This window comes from Fusarium sambucinum, chromosome I (assembly GCF_050947815.1).
Source record: "Fusarium sambucinum isolate potato_lamoka chromosome I, whole genome shotgun sequence".
Lineage (NCBI taxonomy): Eukaryota > Fungi > Ascomycota > Sordariomycetes > Hypocreales > Nectriaceae > Fusarium > Fusarium sambucinum.
In genome coordinates, this window is record NC_139294.1 from 3618462 (window position 1) to 3642524 (window position 24063).

General features: G+C 43.6%; 4 protein-coding genes across 4 annotated transcripts; all 4 read left to right on the forward strand.

The window, feature by feature from the left end:
- Window positions 1–1235: 1235 nt before the first annotated feature.
- Window positions 1236–2787, forward strand: FSST1_003901 (uncharacterized protein; the record flags this gene model as incomplete). Its single annotated transcript, XM_083230023.1, has 5 exons — window positions 1236–1705; window positions 1760–1824; window positions 1880–2303; window positions 2357–2419; window positions 2469–2787. 5 exons carry the CDS (start codon window positions 1236–1238, stop codon window positions 2785–2787), a joined length of 1341 nt encoding a protein of 446 aa, XP_083087331.1.
- Window positions 2788–7195: 4408 nt separating this feature from the next.
- FSST1_003902 (anaphase promoting complex subunit 2) lies at window positions 7196–9802 on the forward strand (the record flags this gene model as incomplete). The annotated part of the gene is made up of 1 exon (XM_083230024.1): window positions 7196–9802. One exon carries the CDS (start codon window positions 7196–7198, stop codon window positions 9800–9802), a length of 2607 nt encoding a protein of 868 aa, XP_083087332.1.
- Window positions 9803–14568: 4766 nt separating this feature from the next.
- Window positions 14569–16565, forward strand: FSST1_003903 (uncharacterized protein; the record flags this gene model as incomplete). Its single annotated transcript, XM_083230025.1, has 4 exons — window positions 14569–15226; window positions 15344–15643; window positions 15693–15930; window positions 15992–16565. 4 exons carry the CDS (start codon window positions 14569–14571, stop codon window positions 16563–16565), a joined length of 1770 nt encoding a protein of 589 aa, XP_083087333.1.
- A 902-nt stretch (window positions 16566–17467) lies between these two features.
- FSST1_003904 (cytochrome P450) lies at window positions 17468–19180 on the forward strand (the record flags this gene model as incomplete). The annotated part of the gene is made up of 2 exons (XM_083230026.1): window positions 17468–17742; window positions 17809–19180. The coding sequence occupies 2 exons, from the start codon at window positions 17468–17470 to the stop codon at window positions 19178–19180; spliced, it is 1647 nt and encodes a 548-aa protein (XP_083087334.1).
- Between the last annotated feature and the right edge of the window lie 4883 nt (window positions 19181–24063).

Here is a 24063-nt window from a genome sequence, read left to right on the forward strand (position 1 = left end):
ATGTGCAGTCAGATAGGCAAAACAATCAATCCTCTCTCCAGAACAGCCAGAAGCAGAACAAGTCACTGACGATTCTGACGTACCCTGGATCGCGTCGCGCCTCTCTACCCTTTCATCGCTCGACAAAACTGGTATGGTCAGGAATTATTCCTAAATACCCGCCAGGTGCGGCTCCTGCTCTGGCCCAATCTCAAAACTTGTCGGTTGTCATCTCATAATGCCGGTCCTCTCTTTCACTTGGCTACTGGGCAGCAGAAAAAATGGCTTCCTAAGTCTTGGGGTATAAAAATAAGTAGTCCAAGAACTATGGCCTAAGGGTCATAAAGTGACCTACTAATTTCGTCTCTTAGGCTTCCAGCGGTCAATTTTTCTGATACCCTGGGGCTTGGGTTACAAGTAGGGAGTGATTAATCCATGGACCCACTTGACTTGGACGAAGAAAGAACCCACCCATGTGGATGGAGCCTTCAAGGTGGGTTAGGTGCGCGCGCTCTTTCCCACTCATGCCCCCATGTCAGCTAGCCGTCGTATGGGTACCTCGATGGCCTGGTAGGGCAATCGACATGGGTTCTAAACACACTGCTGGTCAACTCCAAAAGAGCCTATCAATGGGTGCTTCCTTTTTCTTTCCCCGCTACGCCCCATACCAACGCCGTGACCACCATAGGTCCCTTAGACGATGGCTCACTTACCTACTAAGTTAACGGATCTCTCATTTCCAACACGCCCCCCCAGTCCTTCATACTCCAAGCTTTGCTCTTTCCCCCATCACTCTTCTTCCCATGGTGCCACTCCCGCAATCATTTGTTATCCTTGCCAACAGCATGTTTCCTTATTGCTCAGCGTACGCTCCACGCAGCACGCTCCATAGCACTGCAATTCAGACCCTGGTCATGTACTGCCCTGTACCCATGGCTCCATGTCACTCCAGTCTTCAAGGAGGGTTCTCTGTCAGTTCCTTCACTTCGTCATGCACGTTCAACGGAAGGATAGTGTACTGCCTTCTTCATATAAGTCGGCATCCTGTCCCTGGTCGTGTTTGGGGCTCAGAGGTCCATAGATAGATCAACATTCCAAACCAAGCTTCGACACTTTCTTGATCCTAAACAACTACACAAGGCATTCTTATAATCCCCGATCCCTTGCCCAGATCACACTTATTAATCGCATCGGCGCCTCACACCAACAACACCCAAATCCTTTATCATCGGCTTCATAGCTTCTCGCTTTTCCGTATGTCTCAATCCGAGTTTCTTTACCTTCCCCCGTCCCCTCCATCCTCAGTCAAGATGGACTCGACCTCAACAGAAGGAAACTGTGACAACCTGAGCTCACCGCCCGCCAGATCTATTGTCAGTAGTCAGGTATCTGTTAGCGGAGAGTTTGTACTTGGCTCGAATATCAGTACCTCGCCACAGACTCACACACTTGGGCTATCCCACCAACCTTCGGTTTCCTCACCAAACCATTACTCATCACCCACCCCCTACCTCAACACGTCAAGCGCCGAGTCTTCTTATCTACCCACACCTGCCTCTCAATCATACTCTCAGTTTCCTACGTTGGCTTCAACCGGTGTTGACTCAACGTGGAACCATTCAGACCAACTGCAGGAGGGGTCCAGGCCATCTGTTTCCCATTCACACCAGAGCCACCAACATTTAACATCAAATTGTCGTCCGTCAGGAAGATCAGCCAGTATGAGGTACTATCATTATATACCCCGACACTAAGACAGCCGCTAACATTGTCTCTTAAGTACTGTTGCTATTCAGTTTGATCCTGCTTTCACAATGGGACCAAGATCAGCTTTCACATGGCCAGGTTTGTAACACTCACCTTTATCTCACTCACAAATCACTAACTGGCAGCTTTGCAGGTCCTCTCGAATCAAGTGCCTCTGGAAGTAGCTTGCTGAGCCCTGGACTGTCTTCAATGGGACATGTTTCCCCACAGTCAAGATCAGTTACATCGAGCCCCCCTCGATTCACTCTTTCGACGGACCAACGAGAAGTAAAACGACAATCAGACAGGGCACGCCGAGACTCGAGGACTGTAAACAGAATGCGCCGTGCCAACAGCAACTCCTATGCCGACTCCTCATCTTCAGTAATGGGACTACCCAGTACGACGGCCACAATGAGCATTCCGGCTTATACCACAGCCCCTGCACCCGTAACCCTTATGAGCGACACTCCAACCTCAATGAGCAGTTCGACATACCTGCAGTCTTACAGCCCGACCCTCGAAGACCAGCAACCTCCTTCAGCACCAATATACCCTACCACTTACCCACAAAGCTTGTAAGACCCCTGCATATATAGGGCGGCGCCCGGACCATGCTAATCTGCGATAGACAACCAAACTACAATATGCCTGTGGATTATGCATCTGTTTATGCCGGATCAAATCAATATGGGTAAGCTTCTGATCTTCACATGTTAATAATTGTATCTAACTCAAGAAAGTGCTCGATCACCGCCAGCACCTGTTGGCCAGGACGTTAATTTTATGTACCAGCTGCCAGCCGTCATGGGTCCCGGAAGCGCAAACTCGCAAGACGGACATGTGAGAGTGGTGCAAAGCCGACCGAAGCCACGATGCTGGGAACATGGGTGCAATGGGCGGCAATTTTCAACGTTCAGCAACTTATTACGCCACCAGCGAGAGAAATCAGGACAGGCCGCCAAAGCATCATGCCCTAACTGCGGAGCCGAGTTTACAAGAACTACTGCACGAAACGGACATCTCCTCCATGACAAGTGTAAAGGTCGACGAAACTCGTGAGGCATCTGCTTACAAAACCATCGGGAGAACGCCTGATGCTATCATTACTTTAAAAATTGGAAACTCAGCCTCAAACTGAGCGACCTTGGGCGTTGGTTGCTTATTTATTTACTAAAGGCTGCAGTCATCAGCAGCGGTGCTTGGACGGATCGGCGTTACATGTTTTTGGTCACTGACTAGAAGGCTTTTGGGGGATACACGGAATGATTTTTAGCCTTGGGGTTCAATCTCACAATAAACCTAGATGGGATGGCTGTTGTTGTTGTTGACGACAGGTGCAGTGCGACCAGAAATGGTACGCATCACGAAGCATGTTGGGATGGATGTCTGTTGAGGCAAGGACATGCAAACATTGGATTGCCTCTGGAGCATATTGGTTGCGGAATTTGTTTTGAGCAAAATCTGGTGCTCCTTCTTTTCACCAATACCCTACAAGAGGTTGGTTGGCATGGAGTTTTGTTGTATTTCTTTTTTCTACACTTCCATGTAACAATTATTTTTCGGTACAATAGAAAGAGCTCGCAATATGTAAGCTTGTCTACAGCAAAGCTTATGTCATGGAATTTGAGATTTTGGCACGGACGAATGGGCGCTTGGCTGTTACTGTGAGGTTCGGCGAACTGACAGCTAGGGGGCACTTGTTAGGTTGTGCTGGTTAAGTCGTGCTAAATTAGAGCATAGGACGATGGCATGTAAGCAGTTGAAAAGCATTTTAGCGTCAAGGCTTGCAAGCCTGTTCCGTGCTGGGCCATGGTATGTATTCTTTCTGGCAGTTAACTACGTGGTTGATGCTACAGTAAGACTAGACTTGGAGACTGGCTTGGCAAATTGAGCATGCAAGAATCGAACGAGAGGACTGGTATGAAACAGGCTGATGGTCCAGCGAGGGGGATGCCCCAGACTGCTGGGAAAGGCAAGCCATTCGAGTGGAAAGAAATGATCGTCGCGGCACTCAAGTCAATCCTTGCCACGTCTAACTAGCTCCAGGGAAGTTAGTAAGCTAATCAACGATTTACCTGGTTGGGTTCGCAGCACAGCCGCGCTGCAAAAATAGCAAAGATGTGGGCTGCAAATGAGTGATATAAGACGGTAGGATCAGTACTGCCACTTTGATGTCGATTTGTTCTATTTACAGGATAATGCACCTTGACCGTGCAAATGAGCGAGTTGAGTTACAGAGAGGCGCAGAGGAAAGAGTGATATGGATGTGCACATTGGTTGACATGGTTCTCAGGAACCGGTAGAGATATTAGACCGTAGGCCCGTATCCGATCCCGCCTCGGCCCCGAAAAAAAGGGCCCCCGAAAACAGACTTGGACGAAAAGACGGAAGATTTGCAACATCCCCCCGGCGTCAGTTGACGAATGGCAGCTCGGATCGAGTCGGTCCCAACGGCCGACCGGCGCAACCACTATCATCCGCCCAGCAGGGCTCAGGCTTTGTCTCAGTCAGGACAAGCGACCCATGGAAATGAAAAGCGCCCCCTGTCCCTTGTCCTTTGTTGCGTGCGTGGGGTGGGTTCTCATTGTCTCCTTCGCTTGATACAGCCACCCCCATGGAATGAGAGGAGAGAATGTCATCGTTGGTGCACCCCCACGGCATACAGTCGGATTACCATGGCATTGGCATTGGTATGGACATTGACATGTGCATTGCATGGGATCTTCTCATGAAACGGGGGGTAAAGTGTCAGCCACATGGTTTCTGGAACACGCAACTCAGTTTCTGGCACAAGCTGAGTTGAGTCTAAACTTGCAGTACCCTGCCTGGAAACATAAGCATCAGCACCAACGCCCACGATGGATGCGATTAAGGGAAATAGACTGGGAATGAATCGTAACAAGGCTGCAAGGCTCGACCAACCCTTTATTCTCTCAACGTCCACTTGGTTGTTTAACTACATAGGATAGGCGAGGTAACTGGCTCTCAGGTTAGTTGATACGGATAGAGTCAGTCCCTCCCGTTAGTAGCAGGACCTACTGGGTAGGGCTAAATTACAGTGGAGCAATCAGGTACTTTTCTTCCGCGGGTAAGGGTGTTTTCTCAGTATCCTCACAGTCGGGACAGTTCCAATGTAGTACAGTAGCGATATTTGCATCTCCAAGGCTCTAAGAAATTCATAAATTACAAATCATTACTCAGTATGTCTAGAGCAACTGGAAATTTTATCGTCAGAAAACTCCGGGAATATTTATCTACCCATATACATTATCTACGACGCCACAGCCCCCAATGACATTATTATTGCAACATTGACAATGCCAATACTACTTTATCGTTTCTTTTGTCTTACTCTGCAGTACAAATGTGTGCATCGACGTGGTCCTCCACTTGTGGTGACTGATGCAGCAACCGAAACCGTGCGTGACCACGTCGATGGGTCAACCGCCAAGTGTCACAGTGGATCGGATCGTCGTCAATATTTGATCAAAAGACTCAGAGTCAAAACTCATCAGGTCATGTTTCCTTCCCTTTTCGGATGACTCCCTATGGTTAGTCCAGAGCTTCGTGCCAACAGAACGCGTTCGAAACGCTCCATCCTTGACAAATCGAGCGTTGCTATCATGCTATAACCCGGTTTTCCTAGGCTGAATTTCACTGATTTGCTTTTTTTTGGCAAAATGAATTAACCCTGATGCAGGTGCCATGAGTGATAGGGCAAAGCAAGAATGTTTGAAGGATCAAGATCAGACATGAACCGTTGCAGAATGTTACCCCAAGCAATGGCAAGGCATAACAACTCTGGATAGGGCTGGGAGAACCAGGATTTAACGTCCAATTCAGAATAATATAATCTAAACGTGGAGGTGGATAACTATGCGTAGACCAGCATCGATAAGGGTAATTGCACGGAGTTAGCGAGCGATAATAGGAGTTGTTCCCGCGTTTTCCCTTCCTTTGCCAGATGCAGGTACACAGACAACAAACAATGAACCAGCATAGAGGTTTCCAGGTTCTGGAGATTCCGAGATTCCGACGGACTGGAAATTGCACACAGTAAAATGTCATTTTCTTCTTTATTCGCAGTTACCTGGTTGAAGCAAAATACATGCATACGGGAGAATAAGGACTGCCCAGACGGTACGCCTTTCCTTTAACACGCTGTCTCGGCGAACTTAAGTGGACTAATTAGTTTGAAGGATATTAGACTAAACGGCAAACTCCGTTATTATCTTACACCATAAGCGTAGAGTAGCAGGCTAATTTCCTCGACCCGTATGAATGGCCTGAACTCCTAGTAAGCGGACTCGTCAACGCCAAGCAAAACAGGACAAAGCTAACTAGCGAAAAGATCGCTCGCTTTTCTATTGTCCGACCGGATCGTTTAGGCCTGCTCCATCCGGATAGTCTAATAGCTGGGTTGGGTTTAAGTCTATGCGGTCAAGTAAGGATGTGCACTCCAACAAGTAGCATCTCAGTAGTCTTTATGCATCGAACCATGCTCAGAGCCGCGATTTGTTACTGTACGTCTTGGCCAATAAGGTGGGCGAGGCGATCTCGGCTGGAGGTCTTAATCCGTGGAAGATCCACGACGATTGTCTGTCCTTATCCTTCGGAGCCGGACGATAGAAGTTCATCGGCCGAGTCGGACATGATTACACTTTCGCCAAAATTGTGACCCCCTGATAAGAATGCTTAGCTTATTCCTCCCTAACCGGGATGTGATCTGTGTGTACGTACATATACTTATCCCCTCGAGCAACACCAGGATGGTACTCAAAACCATCCCTGAACTTTGATATAGGTATTCGATCCTTTGTGGCTGAGTTGTGATGAAACTCGGCACATATGATAGCAGTCAGTCAGTGCCAGTCTGCCTTACTCTTCGCACCGCACGTACTTCAATTTTAAACCATTTACTGTGGGGCTACGGATCAAACATGAAGATCTGACATCAAACTGCCGGCATCAAAGTCAATCTCTAGAAGCCATCTTGTCCTAGTAAGATTCCATGATAAACTTGTTGGTTGGCTCTAGCTCCAGTCAAAACGCTAACTGGTGAAACGTCCAGTGAGAAAGTGCATACCTTATCTGAAACACAATAAACAACTATAGCAGACGAAAAAAAAAGCATCGGCACTCCCTGGTACGTATCTAGGTAGTCTATGGCCATCGATTCGATCCGGTTAGACAGTTCGTCCTACTGGATCCTTCAACCTCAACATGGTAAATCGTGTAAGTGAGTCGGCCGCCTCAATCTTGATTGGGTGGGTCTTCCAACGTCCAGAAGTAAGCACGGCCCGTCATACCCTCCACTCCTTGATGTAAGCACACGTTACGTAAACGGCAGTTACCCGGTGCAAACTATCGCCTGCCTTTTCGCCTTTCGCACGCGCTAGCAACAACCAAAACAAGTCTTTTGTTGACATTCTCACCCCCTGCCTAGACCACACTTTACTATGCGACAATGGCCATGTCAGCGTCGAGATATCGAGCCCGCAAGCAAAAGGTCTTTAGGTCCGTTTTTCAGACCGACGTTTCTTTGCCCACGCCTCACTCAACGCCCATCGCTACCTTCACTGATCAAGGCGCTGCCTTTGGAGGTCCCCACGCGTCGTCATCTCAGCATGCTCTTCCCCCACCACCGCCGCCACCACTCTTTCATGAAACTCTCCATCATGCTGATGATCAAGTAAGGTGGGATCGGGCATGGCATATCGTCACCTCCAAGATACAGTTGCCGACTTCAGTGGCTGTGGAAGATTCCTTTGGGACCTTACCACCAGAGTCGCAAGAGGTTGACTTGGGTGTTCGTGATTCTATCGCCCTGCTTCTCTACTCTGGCAGCTTCTTACCTGGGGCGACTCAAACCGAAGACATTCTACTATGGCATACGCATCAAGTACGTCAGCACTTTGTTCACCATGTTATGCCACTACTGGCTGCCTGCGCCAGTCAAGACGATCAGACACAAGTTTTGCTTTCGAGCATCTCAACTCTTGAGGCAGCTCATAGACAGTATCACTGGGGTTTGACTCTCATAGTACAAGGCTATGAAGATGAGGCTTCCTCAAACGCAGCATTCTCAAAATTCCGCCGAGATCTTCATGCTATCATAGGCAATTCTCTATGCCAAGGCCTGACGGATGCTTTGACCAATGTCCTGCGACGTCTTATCCGTCTGAATCTTGGCACAGGCAAGCGTTATGATGGATCTGTATCGTACCTAGAGTCGCAAGGGGATGACTCGGCGGCTCGCAAAGAGTTGTTGGGTCTCTTGGAATCTCTGAAAAACGTTGGCCTAGTGGGAGAAAAGTTCCAGGTCCTGTTTGCAGAAATTATGGATGCCAGCATGAAAGACTTTATTCGAATATCGTACTCAGGGGTTTGGGGAGTGCCAGAGCAGTCGGCGACACCATCCGCTAGTATTTCTTCTGGTTGTCTGGGTCATCTTTCAGAATGGGTCGAGAACCAATATGGGCGTCTTGCCGTCGAAGTCTTTAGCCGCCTCGAAACGCACATCGCATGGAGTGACGTAGAGTGCTGGAAGAATATCGCGATAGGACGCCTTGCAACACTGCGAATCCAGGAACTCTTTGACATTGCATTGAAGTGGCCCGAGAGTAGAGGTGGCCTTGAGGATCTTCGCCTCGCCGTCACAACACCACAGCGTCGCCTACAACTTACTGACGCTTTCTCCACGGCTCTACAGAAGCGGCTTCTTCATCCTGGCAGGTCGACCTCCGATATCCTTCAAACATACATCTCCATGATCCGTACATTCCACGCCTTGGACCATTCTAAAGTCCTCCTTGACCGTGTAGTTCACGCTCTACAGCTGTATCTCTGCCAAAGGGACGATGCTATTCGAATCGTTGTTGGTGGCCTGCTTTCCAACCCCAGTGATGCTGATACAGAGGAAGGGAAAGCAAATTTGGCGGAGCTAGCAGTACTGCTTAATGTGGCCTCCCAACAACAACGGCGTCAGGTTGAGGACGAGGATCTTGATTGGAACGACATGACCTGGGTTCCTGACCCTGTGGACGCGGGTGTGAACTACAAGAGACCAAGAAATGAGGACGTCATTGGCACTCTCATTAATGCACTTGGTTCTCAGGACATCTTCATCAAAGAGTTCCAGCTGATTATTGCGGAGCGACTCCTCTCAGATCAGACAACCTTTCTACAAGAGACGAAGGTATTGAGCCTTCTCAAGAAGCGGTTTGGTGAGAGTGCTCTACAAAACTGCGATGTCATGATGAAGGATATCCAAGACTCGAAGAGAGTTGATGCAGTCCTGGGCAAGAACATCCGGCAAACTTCGAACGACTCCGGAGCACCCATGTACCATTCCAAGATCCTATCACGACTATTCTGGCCTAGTCTTCCCAAGGAGCCGTTCACAATACCGGCGCCTGTCACAGGAATGCAAAAGAGATACGAACAAGGGTTCGAACGGCTCAAAACATCACGTAAACTCAACTGGCTGGACCAGCTAGGCTCGGCAACTGTCAAACTCGATTTTGAAGATCGGTCGGTGGAGCTCGAGTGCAAGACATACGAAGCTGCAGTAATCTACGTATTTCAGGATGAAAACAATGAAGGGGGGTCTGGTCCTACACAGCGGACTTTTGACAGGATATGGCAGCAACTCATGATCGATGAAGATCTTCTTGGGCTTGCCCTCAAATTCTGGGTCTCCAAGAGAGTGATTCGTGATATCGGTAATCGAACCTACATGGTGTTGGAGCGACTTGACGACGTAAACGAGACAGGAGAATCAGATTCGCTCAACGATAGTCAAGATGCTGACGGTGGCCAGCCGTCTCCACGCAAACCCAAGATCGATTCAAAGGAGCAGGAGCGGCGTACCGTGTACTGGCAGTTTATAGTGGGCATGTTGACAAACTCGGCACCAACTATGCCGCTTGGCCAGATGTTGATGATGATGAAGATGCTAATTCCTGACGGTTGTTCGTGGACCAATGAGGAGCTGCAAGAATTTCTGGCAGAAAAGGTGGCGGATAATAAGTTGGAGCTAGCTGGAGGAAAGTATCGGTTGCCCAAGAAATGAAAATAGGATGCGGATACCTGGTTGTAAGCAAACATCTTGTGGCCGGATTTTTAGCTGTTGGACTTGGAAGGAAATGAGTCCTATCTGCAGTGTTACCTTCTCCGAGGCGTTGGTGGAGGTATAGGCGTGTGCTTGCAGCATGCACAAACAACCTGGACCGGACGGAAGCCGTTGTGAGCCGTGGCGGATGGCCTAATGGCGAGGGTTCTGCATCTTCTGGCAATATCATCTGTCTCTTGCATTGGCGAAGCGTGCAACAAAGACATGTAGCGCTATTCTCGTCCGGTATAGCAATGAGGCCTTACCTCACCATGAGACAAAGCAGGGAATACAAAGCCTGTTTCCGAGCTTGGTAAATAATCACAGGGCTTCTGCATTGACGTGTGCTTTCACGCTCCCTCCTACATGTCGTGCCTGGGGGATGGCCATTTATGTATCAGCTGTGCGCTGTTCCCAGCTATTGAGCCGAGTCCCGGCAAAGAACTAGAATAGGAAATAAGCACAAAAATGCCAAAATGAGCCAGCCCCGAGCGTGCACGGTTGTCAATGATATTTGATCAAGGGAGATGACGAATGAAATGTTTGCGTGTGACGATACTTTCAGCATTCTCGAGCTTGACTTGTTGCCGATCCCATTGACTAGCGAGTGCACCAATGACATCTAAAGAAGAATCAAGCCGACGTCTGAGGCTCTAGTTACAGCTTGACGTGATTCTTTTTGTAGATTAAAGTGGTTGCAGTTGTTGAGGCTTTAAGTAATCAGCAGATATGCTAACGGCACGGAGATTAATGATTCGATCAAGTTGTAGATGGGCACGTTGAAAAGTGCATAGGCCAGATGCTACCATAGTTGTAGATGTTGTTGTTATACTTTTATCAACTTGTGGAATAACGAAAATGGTGTTCTGTAAAGTTGCCGTTAGCACATTACTCGTATTTCAAAATGCTTATCCGTGTTGCGTGTTTTCAAAGACAGAGTTTCGGGTAGTTACTGAGCCACTTTGTCGCTTATTCGGATGGACTGCTCAAGTATTCGTACTATCTGCAAGGTGGAAATTACACGGTGGCTGTTTGAAGTAGTAATACCGCTTACCAGGGAATACTATATTGTGTAGGTTTATTCATGCTGTGCTGTGTTTGCTATTGCAGTAGGTATCCGCTCGGTTGTGCCGTCAAGGAAAGGAAACACGCATATGTATATAATTATTTACTCATGGATATCCGGGCCGAACAACTATCCCTCTTTTAATGCAGGAGAGTTCGTAAAGGGAAGCCAATGTCATGTGAGTTTATGATAGGCAGATCATCAACGACAGGTCATCGGGCCTCTTTTCTTTATTCTGATGTATTTTGCGTAACGATGCGGTCGGACTTTGGTGAAAAGGAGGCGTTACTGCATTTGGATAGGTTAGTAGGTAGGGAGAACCCTTCTTATGTGGTTATGCAGGTTTCCTGCTTATTGTACTGAGCGACATATCGAATGCCTGCAGCTTGACTTGAATGGCTTTTTGGAGAGTTTCGAACGTCAGAGGAACGCAAGGTTGACGACGGTTAGGTTTGGTTCGAACTATGTATGACTCTTCGTAATCGGGTTTCAGTGGTCACTCACTCCCATATTTAACCTAAGAGACATAGTTAAGAGTGGGTTAGATCTTTATACTTGGTACCAGTAGATGTGGACTCATGGGTTGTGTGCTATCATTGGTAATGTGATGTGATGCGATGCGGTGGACACTCACACGATGGCATGTTTCTAGTAAGAATGAAGATTCTACATAACTGGCTGAGGTCTGCTACTGCAGGATACTGGTTGTTAACTCTATGTGATGTGCCTTGATAAGTTTAACTTGTTTGTAGTACCTTCATGACCCCCTTGTAGAGTATTTTCTGACATATGATCGGTCCAGTCAGATGTGTGTACACCTTGGTTGTCGGTTAGTGGAGTGCTCTTCAAACTTTAGACTAGGTACTTACCTATGATCTTAGCCGAGACTGAGAGGCTATAATTGAGATTAGTGGACAGTATTCTTTCTCTATTTTGTTTTCGAATACTCAACATGATCAGCTGAAGCCTGTAGTAGTATCGTCATATGGAGGATACCATCATCAATCGTGACTGAGAGTTTGTTCAGCAAGCCATGTTGAGCAATGCAACGGAGCTCTTCCAGTGGCATTCCACTGTGGAGTCACCTAAGAACTCAGGCCCACAACCTAAAGTTAACTCCATCCTTGAACGGATATGTTCCAACCGTCCAATAGCCTTGACCATGACATCCATCCATCATAGCTTCTACTGCCTCTTCGCATCATGTGCACGCCGAAGCTACGTAGAAAATATAATGTTAGTGACCATTGGGCTTAAGCCATGAGCTATCTAGGTTCTCAGTGCGCTGGCTTGATCGGTGATCCTTGGCCATTGGGGACCTGGACTATTTTATGGACTGGCTAATAAAGTGACTGCTGCGTTGTCGGTCGTCTCGGGCTTTGTCCTTTTCTTTTTGTCCTCTTTCTTCCTTACCCTGCGCATGCAGCTGAGTTGGCGGCTAGACTTTTGCTTTCACATGACCATCACAACTATGGGCATGAATCAGAAATGACTCCTTTTGGGTCGGCTTGTTGCGTTCTTGGAAGTGGAGGTACTATACGAATCGAGTAGTGGGATACCCAAGTGGGATGTTTTTTTTGTTCACAATCAGAGTCGAACGTGATACCCGTCTGTTGTTTATGTTGATGCAAACATATGCGACTTGTTCACTTGTTACTATTTATTTCTTTTGCTCCCACCTACCCAAGTCTCCCAGTCTCCGGATAAGTGCATTTGTTTGTTGATACTCGTTCCCGATGATCCATTCTCGGCCATTGCGCTTATCATAACTCCGCCAACCTGTTTAGTTCGGTTCCCTTGCAGTCCCGCATTGATAACTTTCTTACCTCCAAGCTACAAGGGACCCTGCGGTCGGCCTTTCGGCACATTTTGAGTTGTTGAATGTAATGCAAATGAAAATTTGATCATCATATCCATCCGCCGACTTGCGACTACCCGATTGCCAACAATGCAACATGCCCGGTTATGGTATGTATTTGCCAGGGTTTCTCACGCTCATTCTTCTTATCCTTTCCCCCTCTCTGGAGTTAAACAAATGCGCCAGGCTGGGGGGAACAAGGCTTTCTCCCTCTCTTTTTCTTTCCCCTCTCTTACAGGCACCCCTTCCGGTAGACTGAATCTGACCTGTATTGTGACTTGTGCCGTCCTCAGCCAAGTGAGGCCGGGCATTCATTTTATTACCTGCTACCTGGTTGCTGAGGTATGCTACACCACCTAGACGCCTCGTACGCCTGCAAACGTCCACAATTGAAGCCGAGCTTCCACTTAATGTCATTTCGTCTGTTTTCTTAGGTTTTTGCCGGGTCCTTCCAATATCCTACCTGCCTGCATTTGCCCAGTCCTGCATCTGCACTTTTACATTACATTGCCGCCGCTACCTCTGCTTCTCCTCTCATCTCCACCTTTGACTTATGATTAATGAAGCCGTGTCTCGGCAAGGCAATGGTGGTGAAAACCTTTTTATGAATCAATTACACCTGTATCTTTCTTTGCCATTGTCTTGTACTGTGACTCAACCTCAACGCAATATTCTAAGCCGTATCATAATAGGCAGGTTCAACCCAGATCGGCCTCTTTCCCTTACTTGCCGTAGCCGGGATTTGACAAAACCAGCTTGTGCAAGACACTGACAAAGACGCCATATCGTACCTTCCATCACTGCACATCGCACGGTAGCTTGCTTACCTTGCCCATTACCAACTAACCTACCTACCGTACATTTTAATTCCACCCCAACCAAGCCGGCCTCTCTTGACCTGTCCCTGCAATCAACCCATAGCATCAACACCGTCCGTTGCCTGGTCCTAGTCTCGTCTCTTCTTCCGCACAAGACGTGGCATTCGCTTTTTCTTTACTTGCCTCTTACCAAAACTCTTCTGTCTTCCGCACCATATTATTGCCATATTCTCCCTCCGTATCTTTCGACTTCTTTTCCTTCTCTTCCCCCATTCCACTCTCACTCGCCCTGTGGTTGACTTCGACGACGCAAACGCACTTCCACACAATTGCCAGACAAACCCCCGCCTCATCATCGTATCGTCGCAGTACGCCGCCGCTAGAGTTGAAACTACGTCGTCATCGGCGTTATCGCAAATATCCGATAACGAACAGTCGACTGCCCCTCATCATCAATCAAATCATACGCATTATACTGATAGTCATACTCAAACCTGGCAGCTCTCGCCCTCTCTAGCTTTCTCAACGGCCAACTTCTCGTTCGCTGGCTCTTACTCTGATTCTGATTCTGATTCTGACTGTCGGTCTCACTCTTTCGCTTCAAAGACTGACTATCCGTCTGCTTGCCCTGCCTCGGCGTCCGGGGTGCTGTGGTCTCATGACCACAACCTTTCTGCGTCCCCCGATCACCGCTCTGTGACTGCAGCGTGCTACCAATAGTACTAGTCCAACACTGATATAACACGAATACACATACCCATCCATCTCTTACGTGGACCTTTGTGCAATCAGTCCTCCGCCAACCTCTCTCCCTCAAACTTTGTGCTGTTCAAGAGCTGGCCAGGCTGAACCTGCCCACCGCGATACTGCTCGTCTTTGTAGCTTCAATAAGCTGCAGGTGGGCCTGTGTTCTGCGAGCGACTTGCACTATCAGTAAGCCAAGAATAGGCCGACATCGCGTCAGATCTAGACCAGTTTACCCGTGATGGAGCCCATGGATTATATCGCATCAAATGGTCACCAGCGGCCCAACGGTCATTACGATCCAGTGCATTCTGCCTCTACTTATTGGGCATCCCATCCGCAGTCACAGAACCCAGGTCCCTATCCATGGCAAGCACAAACCCCGAGCCTGCCTCACATCTATTCACACCAAGTTGGATTGCCTCCGCCCAGCTCTGGTCCGGATCCCTATAGCCATCACGCAGCTATGTTACCACCTCTTCAGGGCCTGCCCCCTTCTGGTCCATTTTCAGGCAGCATGCATGGGCCAATATCACCACGGTTAGGTGGCCATCCTCAGTCGTATCGCAGCAGCATGCCGCTCGCCGTTCCGCCAGTACCTGCAAGCATTGGCAATCACAGCCATGATGCGGCTTTCGCAAATCAAATTCCAGGTGGCACACACATGGACTGGCAGTCACATATGCCGGGCCCAGAAGCCAATTCAATGCATCGCCCAAACTACCCATATCCCGATTCTGGAGCCAACTTTGCACACAGCTACAGCAACCAATATTTTTCAAACTTTGCACCAGCTCCCCAACCACCTCTTCCATATTACCCAGTATCAACAAGACGAAGCCATTTTTCGACTGCCTCCATAGCGACCAGAGGTTTTGGCGGTATCCCTTCTCCTAACAGTAAGTCCCCTTCTGTTGCCAATACGTCAATGCTTCCTTCCAGTAACACCAGGCGGCGGGTTTGCGAAGCCCTGTGTGTTTTGTGCACGGCTTGCAGATGCTAATATTTCCCTTTAGGACCCGCCCCTCCCTCGACCGGATATCGTAGATCTCATCCGCGACCGCGTAGGTCAACCTCATCACGTCCAATGGCGACAGAAGTCGGGCGTGAAGATGAGGACGAAGGATACTATGGCCCTCCTGACTATGTACTCCATAGCCCAGGTGGTTCGGATTCCTCTCAAGAGTCGGACGAAGTCTTTATTCGGCAAATGCAAATCGCAAGAGGCTCTGTGTCGACAAAGATGGTGGCTTCCAAGATGACACTCCGATCACTTCAGAGTGTTGAGCTTGAAGAGTTGCCGGAAGCAGACAGAAGTAAGAAATGACTCATGTTCGAGCTGAAGTGGAGGCTGATAATTTACAGGTTGCGTTATCTGCTACAATGAATATTGTGTAGAGACTCCTGAGGGTGTTAAAGAAGCCCCTCTTCGTTTGCCCAAATGCGGACACATTTTTGGTGACCACTGCATCAAGAAATGGTTCGAAGACTCGGATAGTTGTCCCTACTGTCGAGACAAGCTTCATGCGGAACCAAAGACACAAGGCGGCAGTTCTGCTAGGGCATTCATGAATCTCATGAGATCCAGAGGCATTAATCCCGGGTACGTAAAGATATTCTGGTATGAACTGCTCACTCGAGCAATCAACTAATGCGTTCAACAGACTGGCAGCTCAACAATTGCCGGATGAGGTGCTGGCCCATCTCAGAGCTCACCCTACAGGTGCGGACCGACGAAATGGCTCTCCGCCTCACGCTGTAACAGCAGCAAGAAGATCGCCACCAAGAGAAGGCGTTGAACACCAGCACCGCCGAACTAGAGCACGTCATGACAATTCAAACACACACAATACTCTACCGATTCCCGATTCCCGCAACCGAGCAGTTTCCACGGAGACGCCCCGACAGCCCACTGTGCCTGCTGTTGAACTACCCTCCATTCGGCCGCAACCTGAACAATTGCCAGTGGAAAGACAACCCCAGGAATGGGGACGAGGCCACGCCCAGGATGCGAATGTAGTGTCGACGTCAGCCCAAGATCGCGGCGTAGAAACTCAATTGCCCCCCGCGGTTTTGCCAGAGCTATCTCCATATTCTTCACAAGATGCGCAGGACCAACGCCCGAGAGCCAGGACTCTTCGAAACCCTTTGCAAGTGCAGACTGGTTCGCCTTACGAAGGTCTGGGAAACAACGAAACCGCACCAGATATGCCGTACCACTCAAATCAGAGATGGTAGCTTGTCCACAGGGTGCATTCGATGGAATAGGATGAATAACGCAGGAGATGTTGACTCTTTAGTCATAATAATCTGGCATCTGGTAACATGCTGGGCGAGTGCGATTTACGAGTTCTCGCGTCACAGATATAAAGGACGGCATATGACACGGTTTTGAGTGGAGTTCGCTGCAAGCTTGAGATTGCACAAGGTCGACAACAATTTGGGAGGTGTTTCTGGTTGCTTTTTGCCTGGGCTATTAGGCCACGCACTTACGGATACGGTCGGATATTGGAAGTGGTTTTATGGGGCGCAAGGGCAAGATTGGAGGATCATTGCAGTGTTAAACGGGTGACCTATTGCCGTAGCGGAATTAGCGATGGTTTTTTTTTTTTTTTTAAATGAAAGACAAGACACAAGTCAGCGTGTTAACAAAGTAATGATTGCACATAACAGAACAGTGTTTCCAAGACCCTAGTCACCTCGCTCCGTCGGGCTAAATGAAACGCTTGGCCCATTCTCCGCAAGCGATACTATAATAGAACTAGCGCTTGCAGGTCCGCAACCAAGACCCTCTTGTTTATTGTATCGATGATGCCAGCTGGAACGGCACGGCGCAATGTAAACCACCGGGTCGGGGCCATGCGCTGCGAGTCCGAGGCATCCATTCATATGTCTCTGACGACTCGAGTCTTGGAACCTACAGTCTCAGACACACGGTCTTGGAGCTTCGGGGCATCCCCACCACATGCAAGATAGACGAATCGCTTATATACCATTCCCCTGTCTCCGTACTCCCTTAGTCTGGGTTAAGACGCGCAACTCTCGCCCGTTACAGATATTTGCACTTGCTCGACGATTGTACACGTAAATTGACTGCCAATCCATCATCTCAGAGTGCAAATACCTGGGTTTGCGTTATCATGGGCCTGCCATGGGAGATTATCACGGCGACTTCTGCCATAAGCACGCTGACCCTCGCCTGGGCACATGACGATTGGTCCAAGTCTCAGCTCCTGGGTCGCTTTCCCGTACTTTGGATTGCTGGATTCGCTGTCTGGGTTGTCTGGGCAGTATGGATATACCCTTTGCTCGTGTCGCCACTACGACATCTTCCTGGACCCTCCGGCAATCATTGGCTCATGGGGCAGTCTAAGAAGATAATGGCCGAGCCCTCTGGTGTACCAATGCGGCAATGGTTAGTGGATGTCCATCTCAAGTTCTATCCTGTTGTGTAAAGTGGTTGCTGACAGAGAAACGCCAGGGCCTCTGAAATTCCGAATGACGGGTTAATCTGTTATCGTGGCTTCTTCAACCAGGAGAGAGTCATGGTAAGCTCACCCAAGGCATTGGCTGAGGTTCTTGTCACAAACAGCTACGCCTTCCCGAAGCCAAGTCACTTTCGATGGTCCATCGGCCGCATCCTTGGAGTTGGTGTCTTGCTAGCTGAAGGTGAGGAGCACAAGATGCAGCGTCGTAGCTTGACGCCCGCATTCGCCTTTCGCCATATTAAGAACTTATATCCGGTGTTCTGGCGCAAAGCTCGAGAAGTGACACGGACAATGATGGCAGAGTTCGGTCAACAAGAAGAGACGCAGGTGGAAATCTCTGGTTGGGCATCACGGGCAACACTCGACATCATCGGCCTTGCGGGGATGGGACGAGACTTTGGCGCCATACAGAACCCTGATAACACACTGGCACAAACATACAGCAAGATCTTTAAGCCGTCCCGTCAAGCCCAGATCCTAGCTTTCGTTGGCATGATCATTCCCATGGAGTTCATTACCAAGCTGCCATTCCGTCGAAATGAAGACATTGCCGAGGCTGCAAGCGATATTCGAGCAATTTGTCGAGACCTGATCCAGGAGAAGAAGGCAAAGATGGCCAACAAGGAGCAAGCTGACGTTGATATCCTCTCAGTTGCCCTTGAGAGCGGCGGCTTCACTGACGAGAACCTGGTAGATCAGCTCATGACATTCCTCGCTGCTGGACACGAGACAACGGCGTCAGCTATGACTTGGGCGATCTACATGCTTTCGCGGCACAGCGACATTCAGGCCAGGCTCAGAGAAGAAATACGAGAACGTTTACCATCAGTTGATTCAGATGTCGATATTACTAGCCTCGATATCGATCGCATGCCGTATCTAAACGCGGTGTGCAGTGAAGTTCTACGATATTATGCACCTGTACCATTGACAATGCGCGATGCTGCTTATGACACAACAATTCTCGGCCAGCCGATCCGCCGTGGTACTCGAATTGTCATAGTGCCTTGGGCGACACATTTCGACCACGATCTCTGGGGGCCAGATGCAGATCAGTTCAACCCAGACCGGTGGCTGTCAGCAGGCGGAGAGAGCAAAAATGGTGCCGATCGCAAGGCCGCAAGTGGGGGAGCGAGCAGCAACTACGCGTTCCTGACCTTCTTGCATGGGCCGCGAAGCTGCATCGGATCAAGCTTTGCAAAGGCAGAGTTCGCTTGTCTACTGGCAGCATGGATTGGCCGCTTCGAGTTCTCGCTGGCGAATCCGGAGGAGATGGACGAGAAGAATGTGGAAATTCGGGGCGGTGTAACGGCCCGGCCCGCTAAAGGGATGCACGTCAAGGTTAAGGTTGTCAGCGGATACTGAATGCAAAGCATACTTGGTTTGTAGCATAAAGCATCATGAATGGTCTTGAACTTGTTGTGTTCCTTAATTCGTTAGGTGGTGATATAAGGGTACAATACAGTATATATTGATGAGGTATGTTGGAGTTGGTATTTGGTTGGGTCTATTGCATATTGCAGTGGATGAGATGGTGTGTTGTAACATGCAGATAAACATGACGAAATGAAAAATGGAAAAACAATAAAAAATAAAAAGCAGGGACAAATGCAACTCTTCCCAAGCTAATCTATACACATGAATTTCAATAATTATTTTAGTTAATATGTAATGATGAGACGGGCGGCAAGTCAATTCACGAAGCCTGATACTACCCAATCAGTTGACTTGAAATATTGGCAGTTGAGATGTAATCAAATAGAGGTTCGTAAATGAAATGCGAGTTATTATTATGTGTTCATCTAACAATTTCAACACACATTCATACACTCATAATGCAGATAAGAATTAACCCTGGTTTTTAATACTGTACAGGGTAGACCTATTCGGATTGGTTGCATGTGATGAAGTGGTTGCTCATCTAACTGTAGATGGCTTGCCAGCTGGCAATGTAATGGATTCAAGAAGTGGATAACGATAACAGCGCTAACCAATATGTGGCAGCCTAAATGAGGCCTCTAAGTAACTATAGGCTATACTTCCGGTTACGGTGCAGAACCTTCGGGTCACGGTGTAGGTATAGGCTAAACCTAATTTAGAAGGCGCTAGCCTCTTTAATTAAAATAGTATAAATAATATTTATAATTAGTTAAAATATAAAAAACTTATAAAAGGTAGATTTAAATATAATCTCTATATTTAACTAGTATTTTTCTAGCTATTATTAAATATAATTAAATTCCCTTTATATAAAAAGGCTATATAATTTTTATAATAACCTTATAATAATATATTTACCTTAATATATTAAATTAACTATAATTTACTTAAATTATATTAAATTAAAGAATAGTTTTTTCTATTAAATTTAATAAAAATTAAAGTAATTAGTAAAAGTTTAATATCTATCTCTTTAATACTATATAACTAGATTATAATTACCTTATAGCAGAAGTCTAATATTATAATTTATAAAGCCCTTTTAAATAGACTTATATTCTTTTTATTATAAAGATAAAGCAATTAGCTTAATATAGTAAATAAGGCTAATATTATAATAAGATTAGCTATATTAATAAACTATTATATTATAATACCTTAGTATTATTACTTCTCTATTTATTAAAAGAATATTTATTAATAGGATATATAATATATAAATTAAAGCTATTATAGCCTATAATTTAAATATTTAATTAATTAATTAATTAATCTATATAATAATATAATTAAAGCCCTTTAATTAACTAAAATATATAGGTATCTATAAAGCCTATTAGCTAATTAAAATATATAAGATAAAGTATAAATATAATACTTTTTAACTATATTAAAGATAATATAAAGAAGGAAAATAATAGTATTAATTATTATAAAGTTATTATAATATCTTCTAATAAAAAAAGTATTAATAAAGCTACTTTAAGTAAAATTAAAATACCTAGTTTATTATCTATAGGCATTTTAATATAAACTTTAACTTCTATAATTATAGCTTATAATTTAATACCTTCTTTACCCTTATTAAAGCCTTAAGAAAGTAAAGATATTATAATTAACTATATATAATACTATATAAAGGATTATAAATATTATATTATATAGATTTAATCTGCTAATATTATAAATAATTTTCTAATATAATATAATCTTACTTATATATATTAAAGTAAACTATATTAATATAGCGCTAGCCTTTAAAAGACTATATTATAAAAAGTAAATTACTTATTTTAAATTAATATTATTTCTTATATATCTCTTAATAGTCTATAGTCTATTAAAGTATTATATAAAGAATATAACTATTCTTAAGATAATTTATTAGTATTTCCTAAGTATTATACTATTAGTAATTCTATAAGAGATTATATTATCTTTAAGGTAATTAATATAAATAATATAATATAATTTACTCTCTAGGTATTTATTAAGAGTACTTTAAATATCTTTTTAATTAAAAATAATATCTAGAATATATAGAGAAATAAATAGAAGATATAAGTAAGAGGATTATTAATAATATAGGCTAGTATTATACTTATAGAGAAGAATTAAATACTATATTACTTTAAAGCAAATAATTAAGAATAACTTTAATATCTTATTAAGCTTATAAATTATAAGCTTTATTTTTAGCTATAGTTCTTTTATATTATAATAATAAATATAATATATAATATTAACTGATTTAATATAAAGCTAATTTAAGTTAATAGTATTACTTCTTTTAATACTATTTTCTTACTTATATTTACTTTTATATATAATAAAAATATTAAATTCTTCTATTAGTTTCTATAGTTTCTTATTAATAAGTTTATAGAGGTAATATAAAAAGATTCTTTTCTTATTAACTCTCTCTTTCTATATATTATTATTATAGATTATAATTATATATTATATAATACTTATAAGGAATTCTTCTATAATATATAGCTTTAGCTATATTATTAGTATATTAATAAGAATATATTAGCTATAATATAAAAGTATTAAAAAGGTTTATAAAAGTATTAATTTACTATTAAGTAGATAAATAGTAAATTAAGTAATAAATAAGAAATTATAAGTAATAAATAAGATTAAAAGGATTTTATTATTATTTAAAGAAATATATTCTTTTTAAAGACTATTAAAGAGTATAAAGAAAAATAAGAAAATCTTTAATAAATATTCTCTTATTAGCCTAGTATATATATATACTTTATTAATTATTAATAATATTAACTTCTTTATATATAAATCTTCTTAAATACTTTAAAGATTAATAAATATAATATTAAGCCTAATAGGTATATAGATTTATATAATACTATTATAATTATAATTACTTTACCTTTTTTCCTTATAAATTACTTTATAAGTCTATAAAATTATATTTATAATATACTATAGTAAACCTCTATATAATTATTAATATACTTATTAATTAATATAATTGTATCCTTTAGTAATTCCTTTAATAGATATATTTAAAGTTAATATAATCTTATAATAAGTATTAATATATATTATTCTAAGATATTCTTAAGAATATAATATAAAAAGCTCTTAGGTTAATTTATTAATAGTATTTTCTTATTAAAGGAAGTTTTTTTTATTTTAAAGATTATTTAATTAATTGTTATTTAAGAGTATTTATTATAAATTAAAGGCTTTTTTATAAGTATATTCTCTATTAAAAGTATCTTATTATTAATATTAATATTAATAAGTATATTATTATTATACTTTATTCCCTTAAGATTTCTCTCTTTAATATATAATAGGTTATAGTTAAGGTAAATATATATATTTTACTTTAATTTATATATATATTAATTAATAAATAAGAAGAAATTAAGCTATTTCTTTAACTTTATAATCTATAAATTATCCCTTATTAAAAGCTATTATAAAATATACCTTTCCTATTAATAGTAACTAATATTATTATATTATAAAGTGCCTTAATAACCTTATAATCCTAAAAGTAATAAAATATATAAAAAATTAAAAAAGATTATAATTAGTAGCTATTAAATATACTTAGAGATATAATTAAAAGCTATATTAATAATACTATTAGTAAAGTATTATATAAAACTTATATAATATTACCTATATTTATATAATACTATATAGATTATTTCTAATAATAATTTAAAAAGCCTATATAGCTTCCTTTAATAATACTTACTTTAATAATTAAATATATAGCTATTTAAAGAGCTAAAATAACTTAAATTCCCTCTTATAATAAGTATAATAATTAATATTATTTGCCTTTATAATTATAATATTCTAGCCTAAGAAAATATCTAGCTAAATATATTATACTAAGGCAGCTTTTACTGCTTAATATAATAATCCCTAAAGCTAATAGAGAAAGTTATTTATTATTTATATAACCCTTATAAGTTTAATAATAGCTTAAATAGTAATATTAAAGTAAGAAAAATATAAGTAAAAGTAAAGGCAAATTATAGCCTTAAGAATAAATTATAAATCTTATATAGCTATAATATTATATTTCTTATTTATATAATAATAACTTTTTCTATAATAATAACTTCTTTTATAATAATAACTTCCTTTAATAGGATAACCTCTATAAGGATAACTTTATAAACTGGTAATAGCCTTATATCTATATATAGATAAAGCTAGCTAGTTATAGCAGGCAGTGATATAAAGTGGCCTCCATACCGTAACCCGAAGGTTCTACACCGTGACCGGAAGTGTAGCCATAACTATGCTGGCGGTGCAGCTTTTAATTAAAGTCCCAACACCCTTGATAACACTCTTGGCTGTTGAACCTTGAGCTTGTCTCTTTAACTCCTACAACGTCTTGCCACCAAGTAACCGAATCTCGCCTATCTAATATCTGTACCGCTTTACCGCGCATACCCTACACACGTAGTCCAATTCAAGCTTTACGAGGATCGCATCAGATTTGACGCCCAGACCTCTTGCGTCGCCGTGCCTACCTCGACATTGCAAAGCAAAGCAAAGCAAAAGCAAAGGCCTCAGCTCAGCGCAAAAGGGCCTCATAGATCGAATCTTGGACCCGCCTAAAATCGGGAACTCGACCAACGACGTGCGACCCCAGCCACCGCTTGTTTAGTACAACGGGGCTCTCCATGATAGGAAAGAAGGGCCTGGAGGCTGGAGCTTAGGTCCCCATTCTCGTTTCCGTTCCCGAAATCAAAACACCATCAAAACATCATCCTTAAAATCTAATCAACCCTGACTAATTCGCAACG